At 44.8% G+C, this 18,974-nt stretch overlaps 1 protein-coding gene across 4 annotated transcripts in view; it reads left to right on the top strand.

Moving 5' to 3' along the window:
• The window catches only part of DOCK5 (dedicator of cytokinesis 5), a 205,822-nt gene that overhangs the window by 172,586 nt on the left and 14,262 nt on the right, over positions 1–18,974 (top strand). For 2 of the 4 annotated variants that reach the window (XM_078069500.1, XM_078069498.1), the window contains 7 exons: positions 3,478–3,567; positions 5,444–5,548; positions 10,387–10,528; positions 12,493–12,574; positions 13,783–13,867; positions 14,301–14,387; positions 16,274–16,450. In XM_078069500.1, the coding sequence (XP_077925626.1) occupies positions 3,478–3,567; positions 5,444–5,548; positions 10,387–10,528; positions 12,493–12,574; positions 13,783–13,867; positions 14,301–14,387; positions 16,274–16,450 (768 nt within the window). The other 2 variants (XM_078069501.1, XM_078069502.1) reach the window with 2 other exon arrangements.

Here is an 18,974-nt window from a genome sequence, read left to right as displayed (position 1 = left end):
CTCATTAGTATAAACTCTGGTGTGGTCTGAGGGGCCCATCAGAAACAACACAGACACTCCCATCACTGGAGAAATTCCAGGGGTTTAGAAGCTCCCTCCCAGGAACTCAGGACAAAGACCAGATAAATCCTTTATTTTCAAACAGTGACTCATGACTTACTCTTTATTATTCCCATGTGTTTCTTTGAATTCTGGTACTTTTAGTGGGAAAGCAAATGAATAGATAAATTAGGCTAAAGAAGTCACTAAAGATCAGTTATGTTGAGGACACTTAACCCAATGGAGAATATAATGGGCAGCCCAGGGCCCCACTCTCCATAACCATAATTTCACCTTTTAAATCTTCCGAGTGCCAGGAGCTAGTACCATCATTTTCAGTGCATTCTCTAGAGATTGTTGGCCAGCCCCAGCTGCACATCCCATGCCCAGGCCACTACTCGCCTAACACTGTAGGTAACAAGCAACCTAATTAATTGCCCCAGGGGCTCTCAAAAAGGTAAAATAAATATGTGAACTAGGCAGGAAGTTGTGGAGTCTCTGGTCAACTGGACAACGCGTGTCTAGCTAAAAGGCTTTTAAAATGGGGGAAAAAGGTGGAAGGGGTAGGGGGAGGAAGAAACAAACCATGTGCTATCCAAACAAAACAGATCCTAGATTTGACTCACTTCAGAGGTCTGGAGAGTTCTTATGGACTGCCACTTGCAGCCACTATTCCTGGTTTAGCAGTGGAACCTGTTGGTTAAATAAATAAGCCAAGACAGCCTTTGGAATGGGAAAGGATATTTGCAAATGACGTATCTGATAAAGGGTTGGTATCCAAAATCTATAAAGAACTTATCAAGCTCAACACCCAAAAAAACAAATAACCCAGTTAAAGAAATGGGCAGAAGACATGAATGGACATTTTTCCAAAGAAGCCATCCAAATGGCTAACAGACACATGCAAAGATACTCAACATCGCTCATCATCAAGGAAATACAAATTAAAACCACAATGAGGTACCACCTCACACCTGTCAGAATGGCTAAAATCAACAACACAGGAAACAGCAGATGTTGGCGAGGATGTGGAGAAAGGGGAACCCTCTTACACTGTTGGTGGGAATGCAAGCTGGTACAGCCAGCCACTCTGGAAAACAGTATGGAGGTTCCTCAGAAAGTTAAAAATAGAGCTACCCCACAACCCAACAATTGCACTACTAGATATTTACCCAAAGGATACAAAAATGCACATTTGAAGGGACACATGCGCCCTGATGTTTACAGCAGCATTATCAACAGTAGCCAAATTATGGAAAGAGCCCAAATGTCCAACAACTGATGAATGCATAAAGAAGGCGTGGTATACATACAATGGACTATTACTCAGCCATAAAGAAGAATGAAAGCTTGCCATTTGCAATGACTTGGATGGAGCTAGAGTGTATTATGCTAAGCAAAATAAGTCAGAGAAAGACGAAGACATTCGCTCATATGTGGAATTTAAGAAACGAAACAGATGAACATAGGAAAAAAAAAAAGAGGCAAACCATAAAACAGACTCTTAACTATAGAGAACAAACTGAGGGTTGCTGGAGGGAGGTGGGTGGGGGATGAGCTAGATGGGCAATGGGCATTAAGGAGGGCACTTGTGATGAGCACAGGGTGTTGTATGTAAGTGATGAATCACTCAATTCTACTCCTGAAACTAATATTACACTATATGTTAACTAACTGGAATTTAAATAAAAACTTGAAACAAAAAAAATTAATTAAAAAAATCAGGCAAATAATCATCAAAATAAAATAGCTACAATCTATTTAGTGCTAGTTACTGTTTTGGCTTATTTCCAGACTTTTTTTCCTAATTTAATTGTCCCTAAAACCCTATGAGGTAGATATTACATCTTTTTTACAGATGAAAAACTTGCTCAAAGTCTTTGGTCTCTGTGCCCCTTGACCCTCTCAAAAATCACTGAGGATCCCAAAGAGCTTTTTTTCACATGGATTATATCTACTGATACTAGGAGTATACTTAGAAATTAAAGCAGAGAATCTTAAAACATTTACTTACTTGTTCTCTGAACAAACTTTTTTCTATTATATATAAATCATATTTATTAAAAATTACTATATTTTCCAAAAAATTAGTGATTCGAGTGGCATTGTTTGACATGTTCGCAAATCTCTTTAGCATCTGGGAGATAGTGGGATCCTCCTATCTGCTTCTGCATTCAGTCTCCCGTGGTATTACACATTCTGTAGCCTGTGGGAAACCCCACTGTATGAGAGCATGAGGACTGAGAAAGGCAAATAGTATTATTATTACTAAGAAGATAATTGTGACCTTACGGACCCTGTGTGAGGATCTTGGGGACTCCCAGAGACCAGGGACCACACTTTGAGAAGCTCTGTGCCAGGCTGTCTCCCTGTTTCTGATATAACTTAGTATTGGGTGAAATGAGGAGAGAGCTTGACTTCTTGGATACTGTTAACCGGCTTCCTGCTCCAGGCCCAGCTGATCTGGAACAGTTTCCATATGGCACATTTCAGAGCCTTTGTTCCAGGGATCCTGGCCCTGAAATTTCAGAGGGGGCAAATTTGGCAAATGATGATTTTAAAAGACTGAATTTTTAAATGGTTTACAACTACGTGAACTGCGCATACATTCTTTCAGCAGCCAGACACAATGGAACATAGCACCTGGTTAATAAGAATCAAGTAGGAAATTACCAGGTGCTGTGTCATTAAAAGCATCTACCTAAGAGACATTTTGTGAAATATCAAAATGAACAGAGGGTTCAATCTGGGATGCTAGCCTCAGATACCAAATATGCGCAGGAGGCTGTAACTTACATGGTCATCAATGCTTTAAGGCATTTTTCTTAAAATTCTCTTTGACTAAGTAGATAGTTTGGTCAGAAATAGAGAATCCGTGCTCGAAATTGGAGAAACAGTTTCCCAGATTCCACACAACAGAATGGTTAGCCTTTCTTCCATTTTCCCCTTGTCCCAAACAACCTAATTCAAAGCGCGCGCACGCGTGCACACACACGCACATACACACACACACATACACACACACAAACGCGCACACACCCCAGAACCAGAACTAGGGCCCACACTAACTTCCTTTCCCCTCCAACAAGACTTCAATGATCTCAAAACCCAGGCTTTAGAACTGGTTCCTCTCAGCTCTCAATGGTCTTAGTGCTTTCCCCTTTCAATGCAGTATTGCTTTGTTTGGGACACATGGTGTTCTTCATGTTCTCACAAACAGAATTATAGAACATGCCCCCTGGCAAAGCAGCAAGATACAGTAGCTTTATCATGTCAGAAGAAAAGGTTTAGTTGATCCAAGAGGTGACCAGGCGTGGTGAGAATATCTGTAGAAACTCAACCCACCTGACTCCTTAGTTAACTGTCAGCATGGCTTTCCCAGACAGATCAGTGACTGCTTTGTTCTCCGCTTGTAACCCTACTTTTCTTTCTCCGAAGATGTGGGAGAAGGCCATCAAACTGAGCAAAGAGTTGGCTGAGACTTATGAGAGCAAAGTATTTGACTACGAGGGCCTCGGCAACCTGCTGGTGAGTCCGGGTCAGACTATGTCAAGTGTCCAACAGGGGTGCTAAGATTTGTGCTCGTGAAGATGTTTTTGTACATTTGAGGAAGTCAAGATAAACGGTGTTCTTAACCGTGGCAAAGCAAACCTTGCTTGAAAGAAAAATGAAAAAAAGATGAGGTCCAAAAGCTGTTATCATTATTCCTCCAGATTATCTTTGATAAAAGGCTCAGGATCCTTGCCTACAGACCCCTCTCCCTTCTCTGTGCATTCTGCTTCCCTAGAGTAGGGACCCTCTGTATTCCTGACCCATCTCCTCTTGACCCTCTCAGTTACTCTGCCTTCTGTGATGCCTTCTGTGAACACTGTCCATTTTTCAAATATTTTCTGACATCTTCTGTTCATCAAAATTACTTGTTCTGTGGTCCACATCCTCAGGGTCCTGCTGAATGAATGAACTGCTAATCTTTGAGCCTTGTTTTTTTTTTTTTTTCTTGTACACATTTTAGTAAGTTGTTAAGTGTTTCTGCTGGATCTTGATTCTCAAATTTTGCCTCTCTCCTTCTCCCAAAATGTCACTGGGGTGCTGTACTTTCACAGTTCTATGAACTTGTGTGTTATGCCCGCCCATTGGCACAGGTCAACTATCTAAAAACAATATAGCAAAACAGAAATCACCCTCTGAATGCCCAGTGGTAGGCCACACACATTACATTTGATCATTTTTAGTAGTGGAATCGCAAAAGGTCAGGTCACCTGTTGTTACGTAATAATACAGTTGACCCTTGAACAGCGCAGGGTGGGGAGCTTAGGGGCGCCAACCCCCTCTTCCACAGTTGAAAATCCACATATAATTTTTGACTCCCCCAAAACTTAACTACTTATGGGCTATTGTTAGCTATTGTTGACTAGAAGTCTCATTGATAACATGAACAGTTGATCAACACATATTTTGTATATGTGTTATATACTGTGTTCTTATAGTAAAGTAAGCGGGAGAAAATGTTAAGAAAATTGAAAGGAAGAGAAAATACTGCCAGTACTATACTGTATTTATCAAAAACAGCTGCATGTAAGTGGATTCATCCATTTTAAACACATGTTGTTCAAGGGTCAAATGTAGCTTCTTTGAGGGGGTAGTTGTCAAGATCACTTTGAAAAGAACTTGCCGGTGTGTTGTACCAGCCCCAGCTCATCACACACACAAAATCACTTCTTAATTTCATAAACTAAATGGAGCAGAAAACGTGCTAGAAACCTTCACCTAAATAAAGTAAGTAATACAGTCATGGGACCATTGTGAGAGGGGCCTGGGGACATGCCCTGAAGACCCAGGTCTGACTCCCTATTTTGCTTTCTTTAAGGCTTACTCTTAGCCCTGGCTGGGAAACCTGTTCCCATGGGAAGGATTAAAGCTCGGGCTGGGATCAGACACTGAAAAACAGAACATCACCACCACCTTCTGGGCACTTGTAGCTGAACCAAGGACGTTAGTCCAAATCACCGGCACAAACCAGAAAGTTCTTTATCGTCTTTTCTCATGTGCAACCACCCTCTGTGAACCTCAGAAAGGGCTTTTTAACCTTTTAAGGGTCCTGAACCCTCTTCAGGAAACTGGTGAGAGCTAAACACTGCCTCCCTCCACAGAGGAACGCACACGCGTGCATCTTCCTGCAGGCAACTCCCGAGATTGCCAGACCCGCCAAGGCTCCTTCACGGACCCAGGTCCAAACCGTACGCTCCAAGAAAGGGATAACTTCTGGGGCCTACAGGGTATTTTCCAAAGGCTTTCCATTTGCCTGTTGGCCCATGGGAAACAACAAAGCAAATAGTCTGATCTTCCCCACCCCTCAATGGTGCCCTTGTAACCTCCCTGTGGAATGTCTTATTTTGTTTTCCAGAAAAAAAGAGCCTCGTTTTATGAGAACATCATTAAAGCAATGAGGCCTCAGCCTGAATACTTTGCTGTTGGATACTACGGACAGGGCTTTCCTTCTTTCCTTCGGGTAAGCAACCTCAGGGTGGTCCTCGGAGCCATTAAGCCATGCAGTCTGAAGGAGGGAAGGTCTTCATCTCTTTTCCAGATGGGCCTAGTGTGTGAACAGCTGGAGGCCCGTGTTAGCGCTGTGGGAGGTCAGCGGTGAAGGGGGGGGGACCACTTCCTGCGTGGCCGGCCGCTTCACCGCACACCCCCAGCCTCGGGTATTCTGGCAGCTCCTTTGTAAAATGACTTTTCCCAGGTGGAATGAAAAAGGGAAAAACAGAACCATCGCCTCCACTGCTCAGCTGCTACAGGTCAGGCTGGGGAAAAGTGTGGATTGATGTATTCAGCTGTTTGTTTTATTTCCAGCCAGAGCCGGTTGGAAAGCAAATATCCCGAGGACAAGACTGCAAAAGTTTCACAAAAATAAAAATAAGTGTTGTAATCGTGAGAAGGACCATGTTTTCCTTCCTTCTCAAAATTTTCTATAACATGATACTGATTTTAAAATCTAAAAAACAAACAAATCTTATTTTTTCCCCACACAAAAAAAGGAAGCCTCTTTAGAGCTGGCTGTGTTTAAACAAACGACCCATTTTCCTTCCCGGATTTAAGAAAAAGTGAGAAAGGAAGGACTTTACATTCCTCATAGTGCCCAATGAGGAGGTAACCCATTCATTCAGTAACTATTTACTGAGTGCCTGCCAGGAACACACGGGGCAGAATCGAATCAGATTGTGGGCCTTACTGTCACGGAATTCACAGCCTCACAGGTGTAACGTTAATTAAATAATCACGCAAAAGAATGGAAATTGAAACTGACCAAGACGGGTATCACATGATTCTTTATTATTTATAATCGCCAAAGACTGGGTACAACTCACATGTCCCTCAATTGGCGAAGGGGTAAACAAACTGTGGGATAGCCATACAACGGAACAGTACTCGGTAATAAATAGGAATAAACTCCTGATACACACAAGCGTGTGGCTGAGTCTCGGATGCATTGTACTAAGTAAAAGAACTGAGACCACAAAGTCTGCATACTCTATGATTTTATTTACATGGCATCTGGCCAAGCCGACACTTACAACAGGGGTAGAAAGCAGATGAGTTGTTGTCTCGTCATTGAAGGGGAGGGTTGGGCTTCAGAGGCATGGAGAAATTTTGGATGGTGATGAAACTGTTCTGTATTTTGATTGTGATCATGGTTATGTTTGTCAAAACTCACGGAATTTTACACTAAAGAGGGTAGATTTTACTACATGTAAATTATGCCTGAATTTTTTTTTTTAAGAGTCAGGAAAGACTTCCCAGGGAATTTCTGCTTCGGCTGCAATTTAGAGGTGAGCGTGGAGTTTTGGAGATAAAGGTGGTAGGAGAAAAGCATTGCAGGCAGAGAAAGTGACAAGCAAGCGCATGGCAGTGCCCGGGAAGGGAGGGCATGGGGCGAGCGGGGAGTTGAGGCCCGAAGCATGGGGAGAACATGCAGGGCAGGGCCGTGGGGCTGCCCTGACTGTGTTGTCAGCACCCCAAGAGCAGGAGGGAACCGTGGCGGACTCTGTGTGTTGGCAAGGTCATCCATCACCTGGCTGGTACGGACAATGGTCGGATGTGTACAGATAAGCCACTTAGAGACTGTTGTAGATGTTGAGGGAAGGGATGGCCGGTCGTCCTGGGGAGGTAGCTTTAGAGAAAAATGGAAAGATTTTGAATAGTGAAGTAGCAGTATTTGATGATTGTTGTTGGGACACGTGGGTGAGGAAGGAGGGAGGTGGCAAGAATGATTTCTCAATTTCTGGCTGCATAACAGGAAGGGCTGTGGAGCCATCCAGTAAGACAGCAATACTGGAAAATAGAGTCATGGTAGAGAGATTCAGTCCATTCATTGAATAACTATTGATTGAACTCTTACTCTGTGCCTTACTGTATTATAGGCATGGAGGCACAGTCCAAAACAACCCAAATCCTTGAAATTATGGAACTTATATTCTAGCTTGGAGACACACAAAAAGTAAACACACTTAGTATGTCTGATGGCCTAGAACAATGCCTCACCCCGTGTAGACCCTCCGTATGTATCATGGAGAAAATGTCGGGGCGGGGGAAGAAAGAGGCAGGTGATGGGGGTAGAGTTGTAATTTTAAATAGAGTGAATGGGAAGGATGTCAGTAAGAAAATGACATTTGAGCAAGGACCTGAAAGAAGTGAGGGAATAAGCCAGGTGGCCATCAAGAGATGAGATGGGGGGCCAGGCAGTGAGAACAGTGGTTCAAAAGCCGTGAAGCTGGAGGAGTGTGAACAAGAGGGCAAGTAGAGAAGGGGGGGCAGGTGGCTCGGGGTCCCGGATTGCAGATGGCCTTTCAGATCTTTATACGTTCTTTGTGAACGTCTGGTTGGGGCCATACTCAGTGTGAGGTAATGTGGAACATCCAACAGATGCGAGTCAACAGTCTGATACATGGACCCAGAACTCAAAGGAAAGTTCCAGACTGCGGATAAAGTTGTGGGTTATTCGAGTGTGGAGGAGATAGCGTGGGGAGAGAGAACGGAGCACCAGAAGGAGAGGGTCTGGGAAGGTGCCCTGCAGTAGGTTCTAGACCGAGATCGGCGGTCAGTCTCGGTGCTCCAGTCCCAGTAAGGCAGGGGTGCCTGCCATGCGTGTGTGTGTGCGTGCATATGTGTGTGCGTGCATGTGTGTGTGACTGCTGTGTCACATGCATTTGGGGGCGTGAGCTGGAGACAGCACTGGTTCAGGGCAAAGGTTAGACCTTCAAGTTGAAAAAGGGGGGGGTCTCCATCATCTGCTGGGTGACTATAGGATTTCGACCAAATCATGTAACCTCCACATTTTCTGACGTGTAAGTTAGAGAAATACTGCCCATGTCACAGGGTTGCTTCGGAATTAAGTAAATAGCATACAGGAGGGCTTTATAAACTGTAAAGTGGTTTGTGGATGTTAGGTGTTGTCAGAGAGTGCTGAAAAATATAAAAGCCTCTGCATGATGTAACCTCCATGCCCTTCTGTGGTATGGACCATTTCCCCAAACTCAGAATATCTAAAATCGTGTTGTCCTCTCCCCCCACCCCTGCCCTAGCCCAGCCAGGCCTCCTTCTTCCCTGCTTCTGTCAGGGGCCCCACTGAGCCTCCTGCTCTGGGCCCAGCAAGCTCAGAATCCTTGGTGATTCTCCCCATCTTCTTTGCCCTTCACCAGATCCCAGGGTCAGACGCCAGATCCCGTAGCTTCTCCTCCCACTCAGTCCTACCTGGGGGTCCTGCAGTTAGATGCACACCCCACTGTCCACTGAGGTTGTCTATGCACTGCTTCCGTCATGTCACTCCCTCCTTCTAGAACCTCCAGTGAATTCCCCAGGCCTTAGGAACTGGTGCCTGCCTTTCAGTGCTCTGGCTCATCCAAGCTTATTTTCTTCTACTTCAGTTCCATACTTTCTGCCCTGTGGCCCTGTCCTTTCTTTCACTCCTCCTGCTGGTTGTCCTCCCCTTCTCTTCTCCTCTCCTTACCGTGTCCGTGCATCTGGGCCCAGTCAATGCCATGTTCTCCTCGAAGCCCCTCTTTTCACTCTGCGCTACTGTGTGCTGACCTTATGCTTGTCTGCTTCCGTTCACATTGTTGTCCACATCCTACGATTAGTGCTGCCAAATACTCTGCTTCCTTACCTACCACAGTTTTGCCTGAATGATGGAATTGCATAAAGCATGGATTAGTCATGTAAATCTTTCCTAGCTTGGAAAAACTTCATCATCTATTCCAAAAGACCTGGCAGTTTTTCCTACCATCAGTGTTTCTCCTAGAAGGTATATTGCCTTCCTGTTACTTATATAAACTATCATACTTACTTGTTCTCTGTTTCTGCCCAGCAGAAGGTGAGTTTTGTGAGAGTAGGATCATCATTATATCCCTAGTGTCTTAGCATATCTCCTGTTTGTCCAATACCTATCTGCTAGATGAACGGGCAGGTGATTTTTAAAAATATTTTCCAGGACAATAGGGGCCCAAGGTTTAGTTAAAAAATGGATCAGGTATGGGCTGCCAATGCTAAGTACTCATCTGAGCGATCATCAGATGAGCAAGAACCTTTGAAACATGGCTACATTTGAACTTGCGTGGGCAATAGCAGTTATGAGTCAAATTACTCCTATGTCTGGAGCCTAGGAAATTTCTTTCTAAAAAAATCCAATTTTATTAATTTTATTAAACAGAAAAAGAATGTAGATTAGAAGGGAGAGAATAGGACTTAGTAGAGTTACATCCTGTGAGCCTTTGACATCGCCACCCACAGTGATTTTCAGGATTGCAGACGGACTGCTGTACATTATTCCTGTTCTCTGTTAATGGAGATTTGTTGTGTGGACTCTCTTCGTACTTTCCCGTTCTCTACGTCAGCGCCACTCCAGTGCTGGTCCGCAGCTGGATCATGATAAGACAAAGGCTTGCATGTGAAGCAAATTCATGCACTTCCTTCCTTTGTTGAGAATGTCTTGCTATGAAAATCAGCTAAATTCAACAGCGTGCCTGGTGACATCGTGGATCTACCTTAGGGCATAAGCTCATCTCCCTGTGGGTCAGTGCAGACCGTTTGCAGACCGGCGGTGGTCATGGGGCCGCACTCTGAGAAGCACTGCGGAGACAGCTTTATGCCGTTGACTTATCTCCCCCAATAAACCATGAGCTCTTGCCAGATATGATGGTTGCTGCGGGGCACGTAGTAGGTGTTTAGTGAGAACTTGCTGGTGGAATGCACTTCGGCCGGGGAAGACTGTGGCTTCCTCAGCACCAGGATCTCCAGTTGCCCCTTCACTCTTCATGTGTAATCACTCCCCTTGCTGTCTCTGACCTGCAGAACAAAATCTTCATCTACCGGGGGAAGGAGTACGAGAGGCGAGAAGACTTCAGCCTGAGGTTGCTGACCCAGTTCCCCAATGCCGAGAAGATGACCAGCACCACGCCCCCGGGAGAGGACATCAAGTCGTCCCCAAAGCAGTGTATCCTCACCTCGGGGAGACATGGCCCGGCCCAGCCACAGAAGCTAAGGGTTCAGTCCCGTCTCTGCACGCAGATATGTCCTGCCCTCCGACCACTCATGTAACAGTTCTGACTCAGTTTCCCATTCTGTGTAAAAGCTTTGGGACCCTAACGTCCTTAGCACATGGTTATGAAGTAAAGGAGAGAGGAGATAAGGAAATCTTGAATATGAAAGGATATGTTTTATAGCCATATGGGGAGCTTGAGGAGGACATAGACTGGCTGTAGAGAATTCTGGATTCTGGATAAAGACGTATAGCTCTTCTTTTGTAACATGCAATGACTTAAAAAGAAAACAAGAACAAAATACTAAGAGCTCCATAACAAAATTATTTTTAAGACTTGTTCATGTGTTTTGTGCTAAAATAAAGATGTTCTAAAATTGAACACTATTCAAAGAAAGGTAGATAAGCCAGAGCCGGTGTGACAGGGTAGGTAAGAGAACGGGCTCTTGAGCCAAGGTGCCTGGGTTCGAGTCTCAGCTCTGTCACTTACTGTGTCCCTTTGAGAAGTTCCTTAATTTCTCTGCGCCTTGGTTTTCCCATCTATAAAATGGAGATGATGTTCATTCTTTCTCATGGAGTTCTTGTAAAGATTGACTAAATATCTGTCAAATATTAGGAACAGTGCCTGGTACATAGTAAAAATTCAATATATATTGGCCATTATTATACATATAGGTTGGTAAGTAGGTTGTAAGTAGATGGTAAGAAAGATTGACAATAATAATAACAGACCAATAGACAGGCACACCTTTAAGAGAACGGCAACCTGTTAATACGTAGCAGATGCTTGGAAAAGAATGGTCTTCCAGGATAAATCCTTGTTTGGGTTATGTGGGTTCAGGAGACAACGGAGGTGCCTTCGTGGTGTGGGAATGACAAGAGGTCTTCAAGAACTGGATGTAGGATTTCCTGTGGCTGTAACCTTTCCCAAATGGCTTCCTTCTTCCAGGCCTTGGTTTCTCATCCATGAGGTGTGAGTCTGTTTTCCCTAAATACCCAGTAGCACTTCTGGAAGGATCAAAATAAAAAGGAGGTCATTTCTGTGAAAATGCTCTGTCAACTAGACCAGGGTAAAGCACAGCCCAGTGGTCCTCAGATTTTGTTATACATGAGACTCACCACAGAGAGATTCTAATTCAGCAGCTGTGAATTCTCATTGTGCGTCCTGAGTGAGCGTCGTGTGGTTCTGGTTCCCCGGGGCTGCACATCACCCAGAGATGCTGGGAGTCACTGTTCTGTCCCGACCCAGGGCTTTCACCTCAACTTTAAATGCTGTCGATTTTGAAACAGTATATCTGTACTGGCGAGGACAAAAAAAGTCATTATTTAAATTATCAAGTCAGAGAGACGGGTCTCCCCCTGAGCTGGATTAAAAGCCCGACTTCATCATGTACCAGTTATGCGCTCTGGATATTCTTAGAGCCTCAGATTCCTCATCTGTAGAAGGAGATTCATAACATCTGCCTGTTGGTTGTTGTGTTTATTATTGGCGGGAACATATTGAGAACCTCGTTCAGTGCCCAGCTATGGCCGTCCATCAACAAGTGATAGCCACAGATACCAGACGTTCCTCCTGCGCAGGCTCTGGAGTCCGGCTGTTTCAGAGGCATGCGTGTCCAAAAGAAATGATTTAAAACTGATTCAAATCCCTCTTCACCTGATAGTTCATTGATGCCTATTTTCCTGTGGCAGGGTTGCTTGCCAGCTGTCTGACCAAAATGTCCTAGGATTATTACTTAATAAGGCGTTTGGGTAATACCTCAGGGAACCCTGTTTTGAATGCAGTCCTGGTAGTCAGGAAAAAGGAGTACGTCAGGCAGGTACCATTTCCACCTGCAAAGCAGGAGGAATAGGCGGGGCTTTCTGCCTGGGACAGCTTCACAGCCCAGCCCCTTGTCCTTCCTTAACGAGCTCCTCAGACATGCAGTGTTTCACCGTAAAGCCGGTGATGAGCCTGCCGCCCAGCTACAAAGACAAACCAGTTCCAGAGCAGATCTTAAAGTAAGTGGCGGGTTTTTGCTTCTTTTAAAAAACATTTTCTAACACATTTTATCTGGAAATACATCAAAACCCAAGCTTTGGGGCGCTTGGGTGGCTCAGTCGGTGAAGCGTCCGACTCTTGATTTTGGCTCAGGTCATGATCTCAGGGTCGTGAGATCGAGCCCCACGAGTGGAGTCTGCCTGATCTCTCTCTCCCTCTGCCCCTCCCCCCACTCATGCTCTCACATGCGCGCGCGCGCACTCTCTCTCTCTGAATGAATGGATAGGTAGATCGATAGATAAATAAAATCTTTAAAACCAAAGTCTTAAACTCATTTGGAAGACCTGTTGTCTTACTCCTCTGGGGCTGCTATAACAGGATCCCACAGACTCGGTGGCTTATAAACAAGACATTTATTTCTCACAGTTCTAGAGGCTGGGAAAGTCCAAGGTCAGGCGCCAGCAGATTTGGTGTCTGGTGAGGACCTGCCTCCTGATTCACAGACACTGACTTCTCTCTGTGTCCTCACATGGCAGAAAGGGTGATGGAGTGCTCTGGGGTCTCTTTTATAAGGGCACTCATCCCATTCATGGGGGCTCCACCCTCATGACCTATGCACCTGCCACAGACTACTTAATCCCATCACAATGGGGGGCAGGATTTCCACACATGAATTTTGGCATTCAGACCACAGCAACTCTTTATTGTATTTTCAGTATAAAATAAGAGCTTGGTAATTCAAAAGGGATTTGGGGGCCTTGGGGGTATTTTTAGACAGACAGAGGGAAATCAGGAATTTCACTGTTAGGTTTCAGATCTCCTGGATCCTATTTCCACTCAGAAGCACTCACTGAGGAGTGGCTGACCTCACCTTGCCTGGTGGGTTCCCCAGTGATCGAAAGCCTCGTTCTTTTTTCCTGAGAAGCTAAAATGCTAGTAGGATTGATAGGATTGTGATAAAAATACACAAATGAAATCACAAACATGGATATAAATACATATACCTTTTTAAATGGTGAGCTGTGGAATGGATTCATTATAAGATAAAGATGTGCAATAAAATCAGATCGTGCACCTCCTCCAGCCTTCATTGTGGAGACGGTTTTGAGGTCGCTTAGTGGATAAGACTCGGTCTTTGTAAGATGTGGCCCAGGTTTTATTGAAGTCTGATCAAGGACTGCTTGTTCTAAGAGCGAAGCTACAGCATTGTGGCCATGTCTTTCTCCAGCTACTATAGAGCCAATGAAGTGCAGCAGTTCAGATATTCCAGGCCATTCTGGAAAGGAGAGAAGGATCCAGACAATGAATTTGCTGTGAGTCCACTCCCTTTGCCCTCTAAAACAAGGTAAAGTAGGCTTTCCACCTAACCAAAGCAGATCGCAGAAACGATGGCAGCCGTGGGGACAGAGGACAGAGGTGCTACGCGCTTACTACCTCGACAGCAAGCCCATCTCAGTGGAGAACTCTAGACCGGACCCCACCCCAAGACTGGGCTCTGCTGTTGCGCTCCAGTGTTTATGCTGGTATGACCTGAGCAAGTCCCACCTCTCTGGACCTCACATGTCCCCTCTAGAACATGAGAGGGCCCAAGCAGATGATCCCTTGCAGTTTTAAACATCCAGAATCCTCAAAATGTGGCCCGTTCACCAAGGAAGCATTTGGGAATAGACTCTCCCTGACCTCAACCAGGGAGCATTGCCATTTTGCCTGGGAACTGACATTTCCAATTTTCCTTCCTTCCACCAGACCATGTGGATCGAAAGGACCACATATACAACTGCGTACACCTTTCCTGGGATTCTCAAGTGGTTTGAAGTCAAACAAATTTCAACGGTGAGTCATTTGAAATTGGAACTCAGAAAATTCTTTGTGTCTCCAGATATAATAAGAGCCTTTGTTAAGCCCTCCTCCAGTTCTCACTAGCTTGGCCAGCCTCCTCTGGCCAACTTTGTTTTCCGAGAGAGAAATAAAAGGCATGCTTGTCTAATAGAACTCCTTTGTACAACTGATGTTACAACACCAACCCTAAAGGTTACTCACAGTGAATGACTCTTTTATGAGTAAATGAGTCTCGTCTCCTCATGATCCTGCCAGTGCACCAAACCGTTTTCGGAATGTCTCCTTTGAGTTTGCTGTCAATCACATTCTCTCCCAGAACATTTCCTCTTCTTTCATTCGTGGCTAATCACATCACCAGTCATCCTAGACTCTTCCTTCTCTATCCCTCCCCAAAGCTGCCCCTTTTACCTTTTTAATATTTATTAAATCTGTTTTCTTTATTTCCAGCTCTCCTACTACTGTACCCTGTTTTAGTCCCTCATTCATCTCTGGTGGACGCCACGGAAAAAGCCCCCTCATTGGCCTCCTGCCTTGGCCTTCACAGGCCTGTTTTCCTCACGGCCTCCGAGCGTGAGTTCCACAGTGGAAAGCTGACCGTATCCTCCTCATGCTTAAAACCTTGCTGTGGCTCCCCAGTGCCTGGAGCATAAAGCCGCTGTTCCTTAGCACACACAAGCAGAGTCCTTGTGACTCAGCTCTGCCACCTCGTTTCCTATGGAATCTTCTGGAACTAAACTGCTCATTCCATGTTATTTCAACCCTCCATGACAGTGGGCCATTTTTTTTGCCCGAAATGCTACTTCGCAACCTAACTACCTCCCATCCAGGCTTCGCCTGGAAGTCATCTCTGAAACTCCTAAGTGGGGTTAGATGCCCTTTCCCTGTGCCCCGCCACAACCTGGGCTTATTTCTAGCAAGTTACTCCCGTGCTTACATGGCTTGAGACCCCACTACATTTTATAAACCATAGGCTCCTCCCAGCCATGAATTCTGTCTTAGTCACTTTTATAACTGTGGAACATAGCCCAGTACTTGGCATGTAATACATCTTCAAGAAATACATCTTGAACAGATCTGAACTGAAATCTGATGTGTTCCGTACCACTGGTAGTAAATTATTATTTTTCAAGTATGAATATGATTTTTGGACAGAGACTTTTGGCATCGAGGCTGCAGTAGGCGGTCATGCTGGCTGGCAATGGGTAAAACGAAGAAGGCGATCTTTCTTGAAACCTGGCTTTGAAGATGTTTCCACAGGAGTTGCTCTTCTGAATGTATATTAAATCTTATTTCATTTTCATCCAAAATTCAGGTTGAATATTCTAATACATCCTCTTATTTCTGACTTCTTTTAACCACAGAACCCATACTAAGGTGACTTATGTATGGTCTGAATGTATGGCATCCAAAATCATTTCCCTTTTCTCATGGAAGAAGCATCAAGCCTCTTGCCAGGGAACATTCTGGGTGCTGCAGAAGTATCTGGGATCAGATAACCCATTACTCTGTTGTCATTGAGCTTCTCAAAAATCTCTGAGGGAGCTCTGCCTAAAAATCAATCATTGTTACAGCTCCATTTTTTTTTTTTTCAAAATTTCTGTAGATACTTTGCACCAAGAAATAATCACCGCAATAGCTCTAATTTTTAGGTCACCCTTGGACTTCCTAAGGAGATTTTAAGTCGCTTATTTTGCAACTTAGCAAAAGCATTTCCAATAAGTGTGGTATCCAAATAAATATAAGCTTGACAAGCAAAACTTGACTCTTCTATAGCTTGGTGAGAATGTTATACCTTTTAAAAGGGAACGCTTTGGATTTTTTGTTCCGTCTTTGCTGTGAGCTCACAAAATGCCCTTCCTCTCCCTGGTCCTCTGTCACAGGAGGAAATCAGTCCCCTGGAGAATGCCATAGAAACCATGGAACTCACCAATGAGAAGATCAGCAACTGTGTCCAGCAGCATGCCTGGGACCGAGCCCTCTCTGTGCACCCTCTCTCCATGCTGCTCAGTGGCATCGTGGACCCGGCTGTCATGGGGGGCTACTCCAACTATGAAAAGGTGAATCCCGTGTGTCTCCATGCCTCTCTCCATGGCACCATGCCCCCAGTGAATTCGTTGCTTACAGCTCGCCTGAGAGATTTTTCACTCTGCCTTCTTCACTTCTTTTACAAGTGAAATTAATGAAAAGCATGTCCTTGACCTCACACCTCCTAGAGACCCTCAGCAACCCTGCCAGGGTTAGGCCATGGCCTGGTAAGGAGTCACTGAAAGATCAATCTAATATACCACGTCTGGTTGATCTACCTGCTGTTCCCTCTCCCACTCCCCCTCTCCCCTGTGGGAGACGCAGAACTCAGGATGCTCTGGAAGTGAAGAAGCATCTGTGGGAGAGGCAGAGCTGTGCTCTAGTTAAAATGAGCTTCTAGAAACACCCACCCCGACTTGGTGTGCCGTAGGTTGTTTGGACAAACGCTGGCCCTGGCTACACAGTTACATTAGTTCAACTAAGTGTCATATCTTTTATTCTGGAGAAACAAGAAAAGAGTACTCACCAGATGTGAATCCATTGCATAGGGTTTGGTTGTAGCACCATTTAAAATGGAGGTAATGGGGGCGCCTGGGTGGCTCAGTCCGTGAAGCGTCTGCCTTCGGCTCAGGCGGTGATCCCGGGGTCCCAGAATTGAGTCCTGCATCGGGCTACCTGCTCAGCGGGGAGTCAGCTTTTCCCTCTCCCTCTCCCTCTGTGCTCTCCCTCCCTCTCTCTCTCTCTCAAATAAATAAATAAAATCTTAAAAAAAAATAAAATGGAAGTAATGTATTCAGTAGGTAATTCGTAATGTAATTAATCAAGACAGGATTTTTAATTGTTCAGCTGTTTTCAGTGGCTAGGTAATTTTGGAGTCCTCTTCCTGAATCCAAATAAACATTTGGCCACCGCCCTGTGGAGTAGCCTGGAGAATGAGCGGGAAGTGAAGGAGGAAGATGGGAAGGGCGAGTGGACAGTCAATTTGCTGATTCTCTTATTTCCATTTGTACACCAAGTCCTGAGAAGACCAGGGACGTTAGAATCAGCCACGCCTGTGACCCAATCCCGGCTTCCCATTGGCCACTGTGTGCCCTTGAGTGAGATAATTCACCTCTCTGAGCCCCGAGCTTCGTATCTGAAAAAAGTGAGGAAAATACCTAACGCACAGGAGTGGGCTCATAGCTAAGGAAGGCATCTTGTGTGTAGGGAACATCACAGAACACTTGCCATATAGTTGAGGCTTGCTGAGGGTCGGTTTTCTTCCTCCCTCCCGTCGCTTCGAGCCAAATGTGATCGGAACGTCCTTCGTGAGTGGGGCGGCCAGTACTCTGTGACTGATGCTGTGACCATCTTTCCCATCAACCTTTGCGCCTTCTTCAGGCTTATGACCCTTAGCAGCCGGGAAGGAGTCCACACCGGAGGTCACTTCTAGTGTGCCCATGCCAGGTGTCAATAATAATCTCTGGCATCATCACAAAATTCAAGGCAAAACTAGGATCCAGAATATAATACTTTTTTATACTGTAATGATTTTGGTGTGTGTTTTTTCATATAAGCTGAGCTATCTAGTACTAACTTTTATGTGTTTTTCCAAGTGTTTTTTGGGTTTTTTTTTTACAGAATGCCCCTGAACTCAAATTCATACATGCCAATATCTGGGAATAGTATGTAATTTCATATGAAGGTCTTTCCAATGTCATCGTCTTCTCATTGAAATTTTTAAAAAGGGAATGTAGGGTATGTAAACTAATAAATTTCAAGACCTTTAGCTTAAAATACTAGTTTGTACTTTTAATTAATATGTATGAGTGTGTGCATTTCTAAACGTAAGAAAAAGGTAAACTCCTTGATCACCAGTGACCCCCATTGCAGTCCATTGGGGAATCCATCATCACTTATCTATACAGGCGACCTGTCTTAAAGCAGGCCGTTAATCATTGCCTGCCTGATAGGAACCCAAGAGCTGTTTGCTGTAATTCATCAGGCCCTTTCTGTCGTGAGGCAGGACTCTCCTAAAAAAGTGAATTTCAGAGCACCCTGCTCCAATATTTCTTGACTCAACCAATGTTTTGGGAATTTCGGTGCATTTTATCTTATATCAAAAATTGTTTTTTAACTTTGAAGATTTAAACTGCTTGTATTTGGAAGGTGAGGGTGGATGAAATTTTAAGCAATACAACTTTTTCACTCATTTCTCTCTAAACATGAATCTGGCTAGAAGGAGTGCTCTCCGGATGTGCTGCCGGGCTTCCTGTTTGTGATACTGGGCCTGTAGGCCCGCATGTCTTTGTATCCCTTGTTGCATTCATTTGCTGGGGCCGCCAGAACAAAGGCACACACAGGTAGCTTAAAACAATAGAAATAGATTGCCTCACAGTTCAGGAGCCCGGTTTTCTGAAATCCAGGTAGCAGCAGGGTTCATTCCCTCTGAGGGCTGTGAGGAAGAATTTGGTCCCACCTCTCTCCTAGTTTCGGAGGGGTTGGCAAATATTCCTTGGCTTATAGATGACCATGTTCTCCTCATGCCTCTTCACAGTGTGTTCTCCCTGTGTCTAA

Source organism: Halichoerus grypus, chromosome 3 (genome assembly GCF_964656455.1).
Source record: "Halichoerus grypus chromosome 3, mHalGry1.hap1.1, whole genome shotgun sequence".
In the NCBI taxonomy this organism is placed as follows: Eukaryota; Metazoa; Chordata; class Mammalia; order Carnivora; family Phocidae; genus Halichoerus; species Halichoerus grypus.
This window is presented reverse-complemented; position numbering and strand designations above follow the sequence as displayed.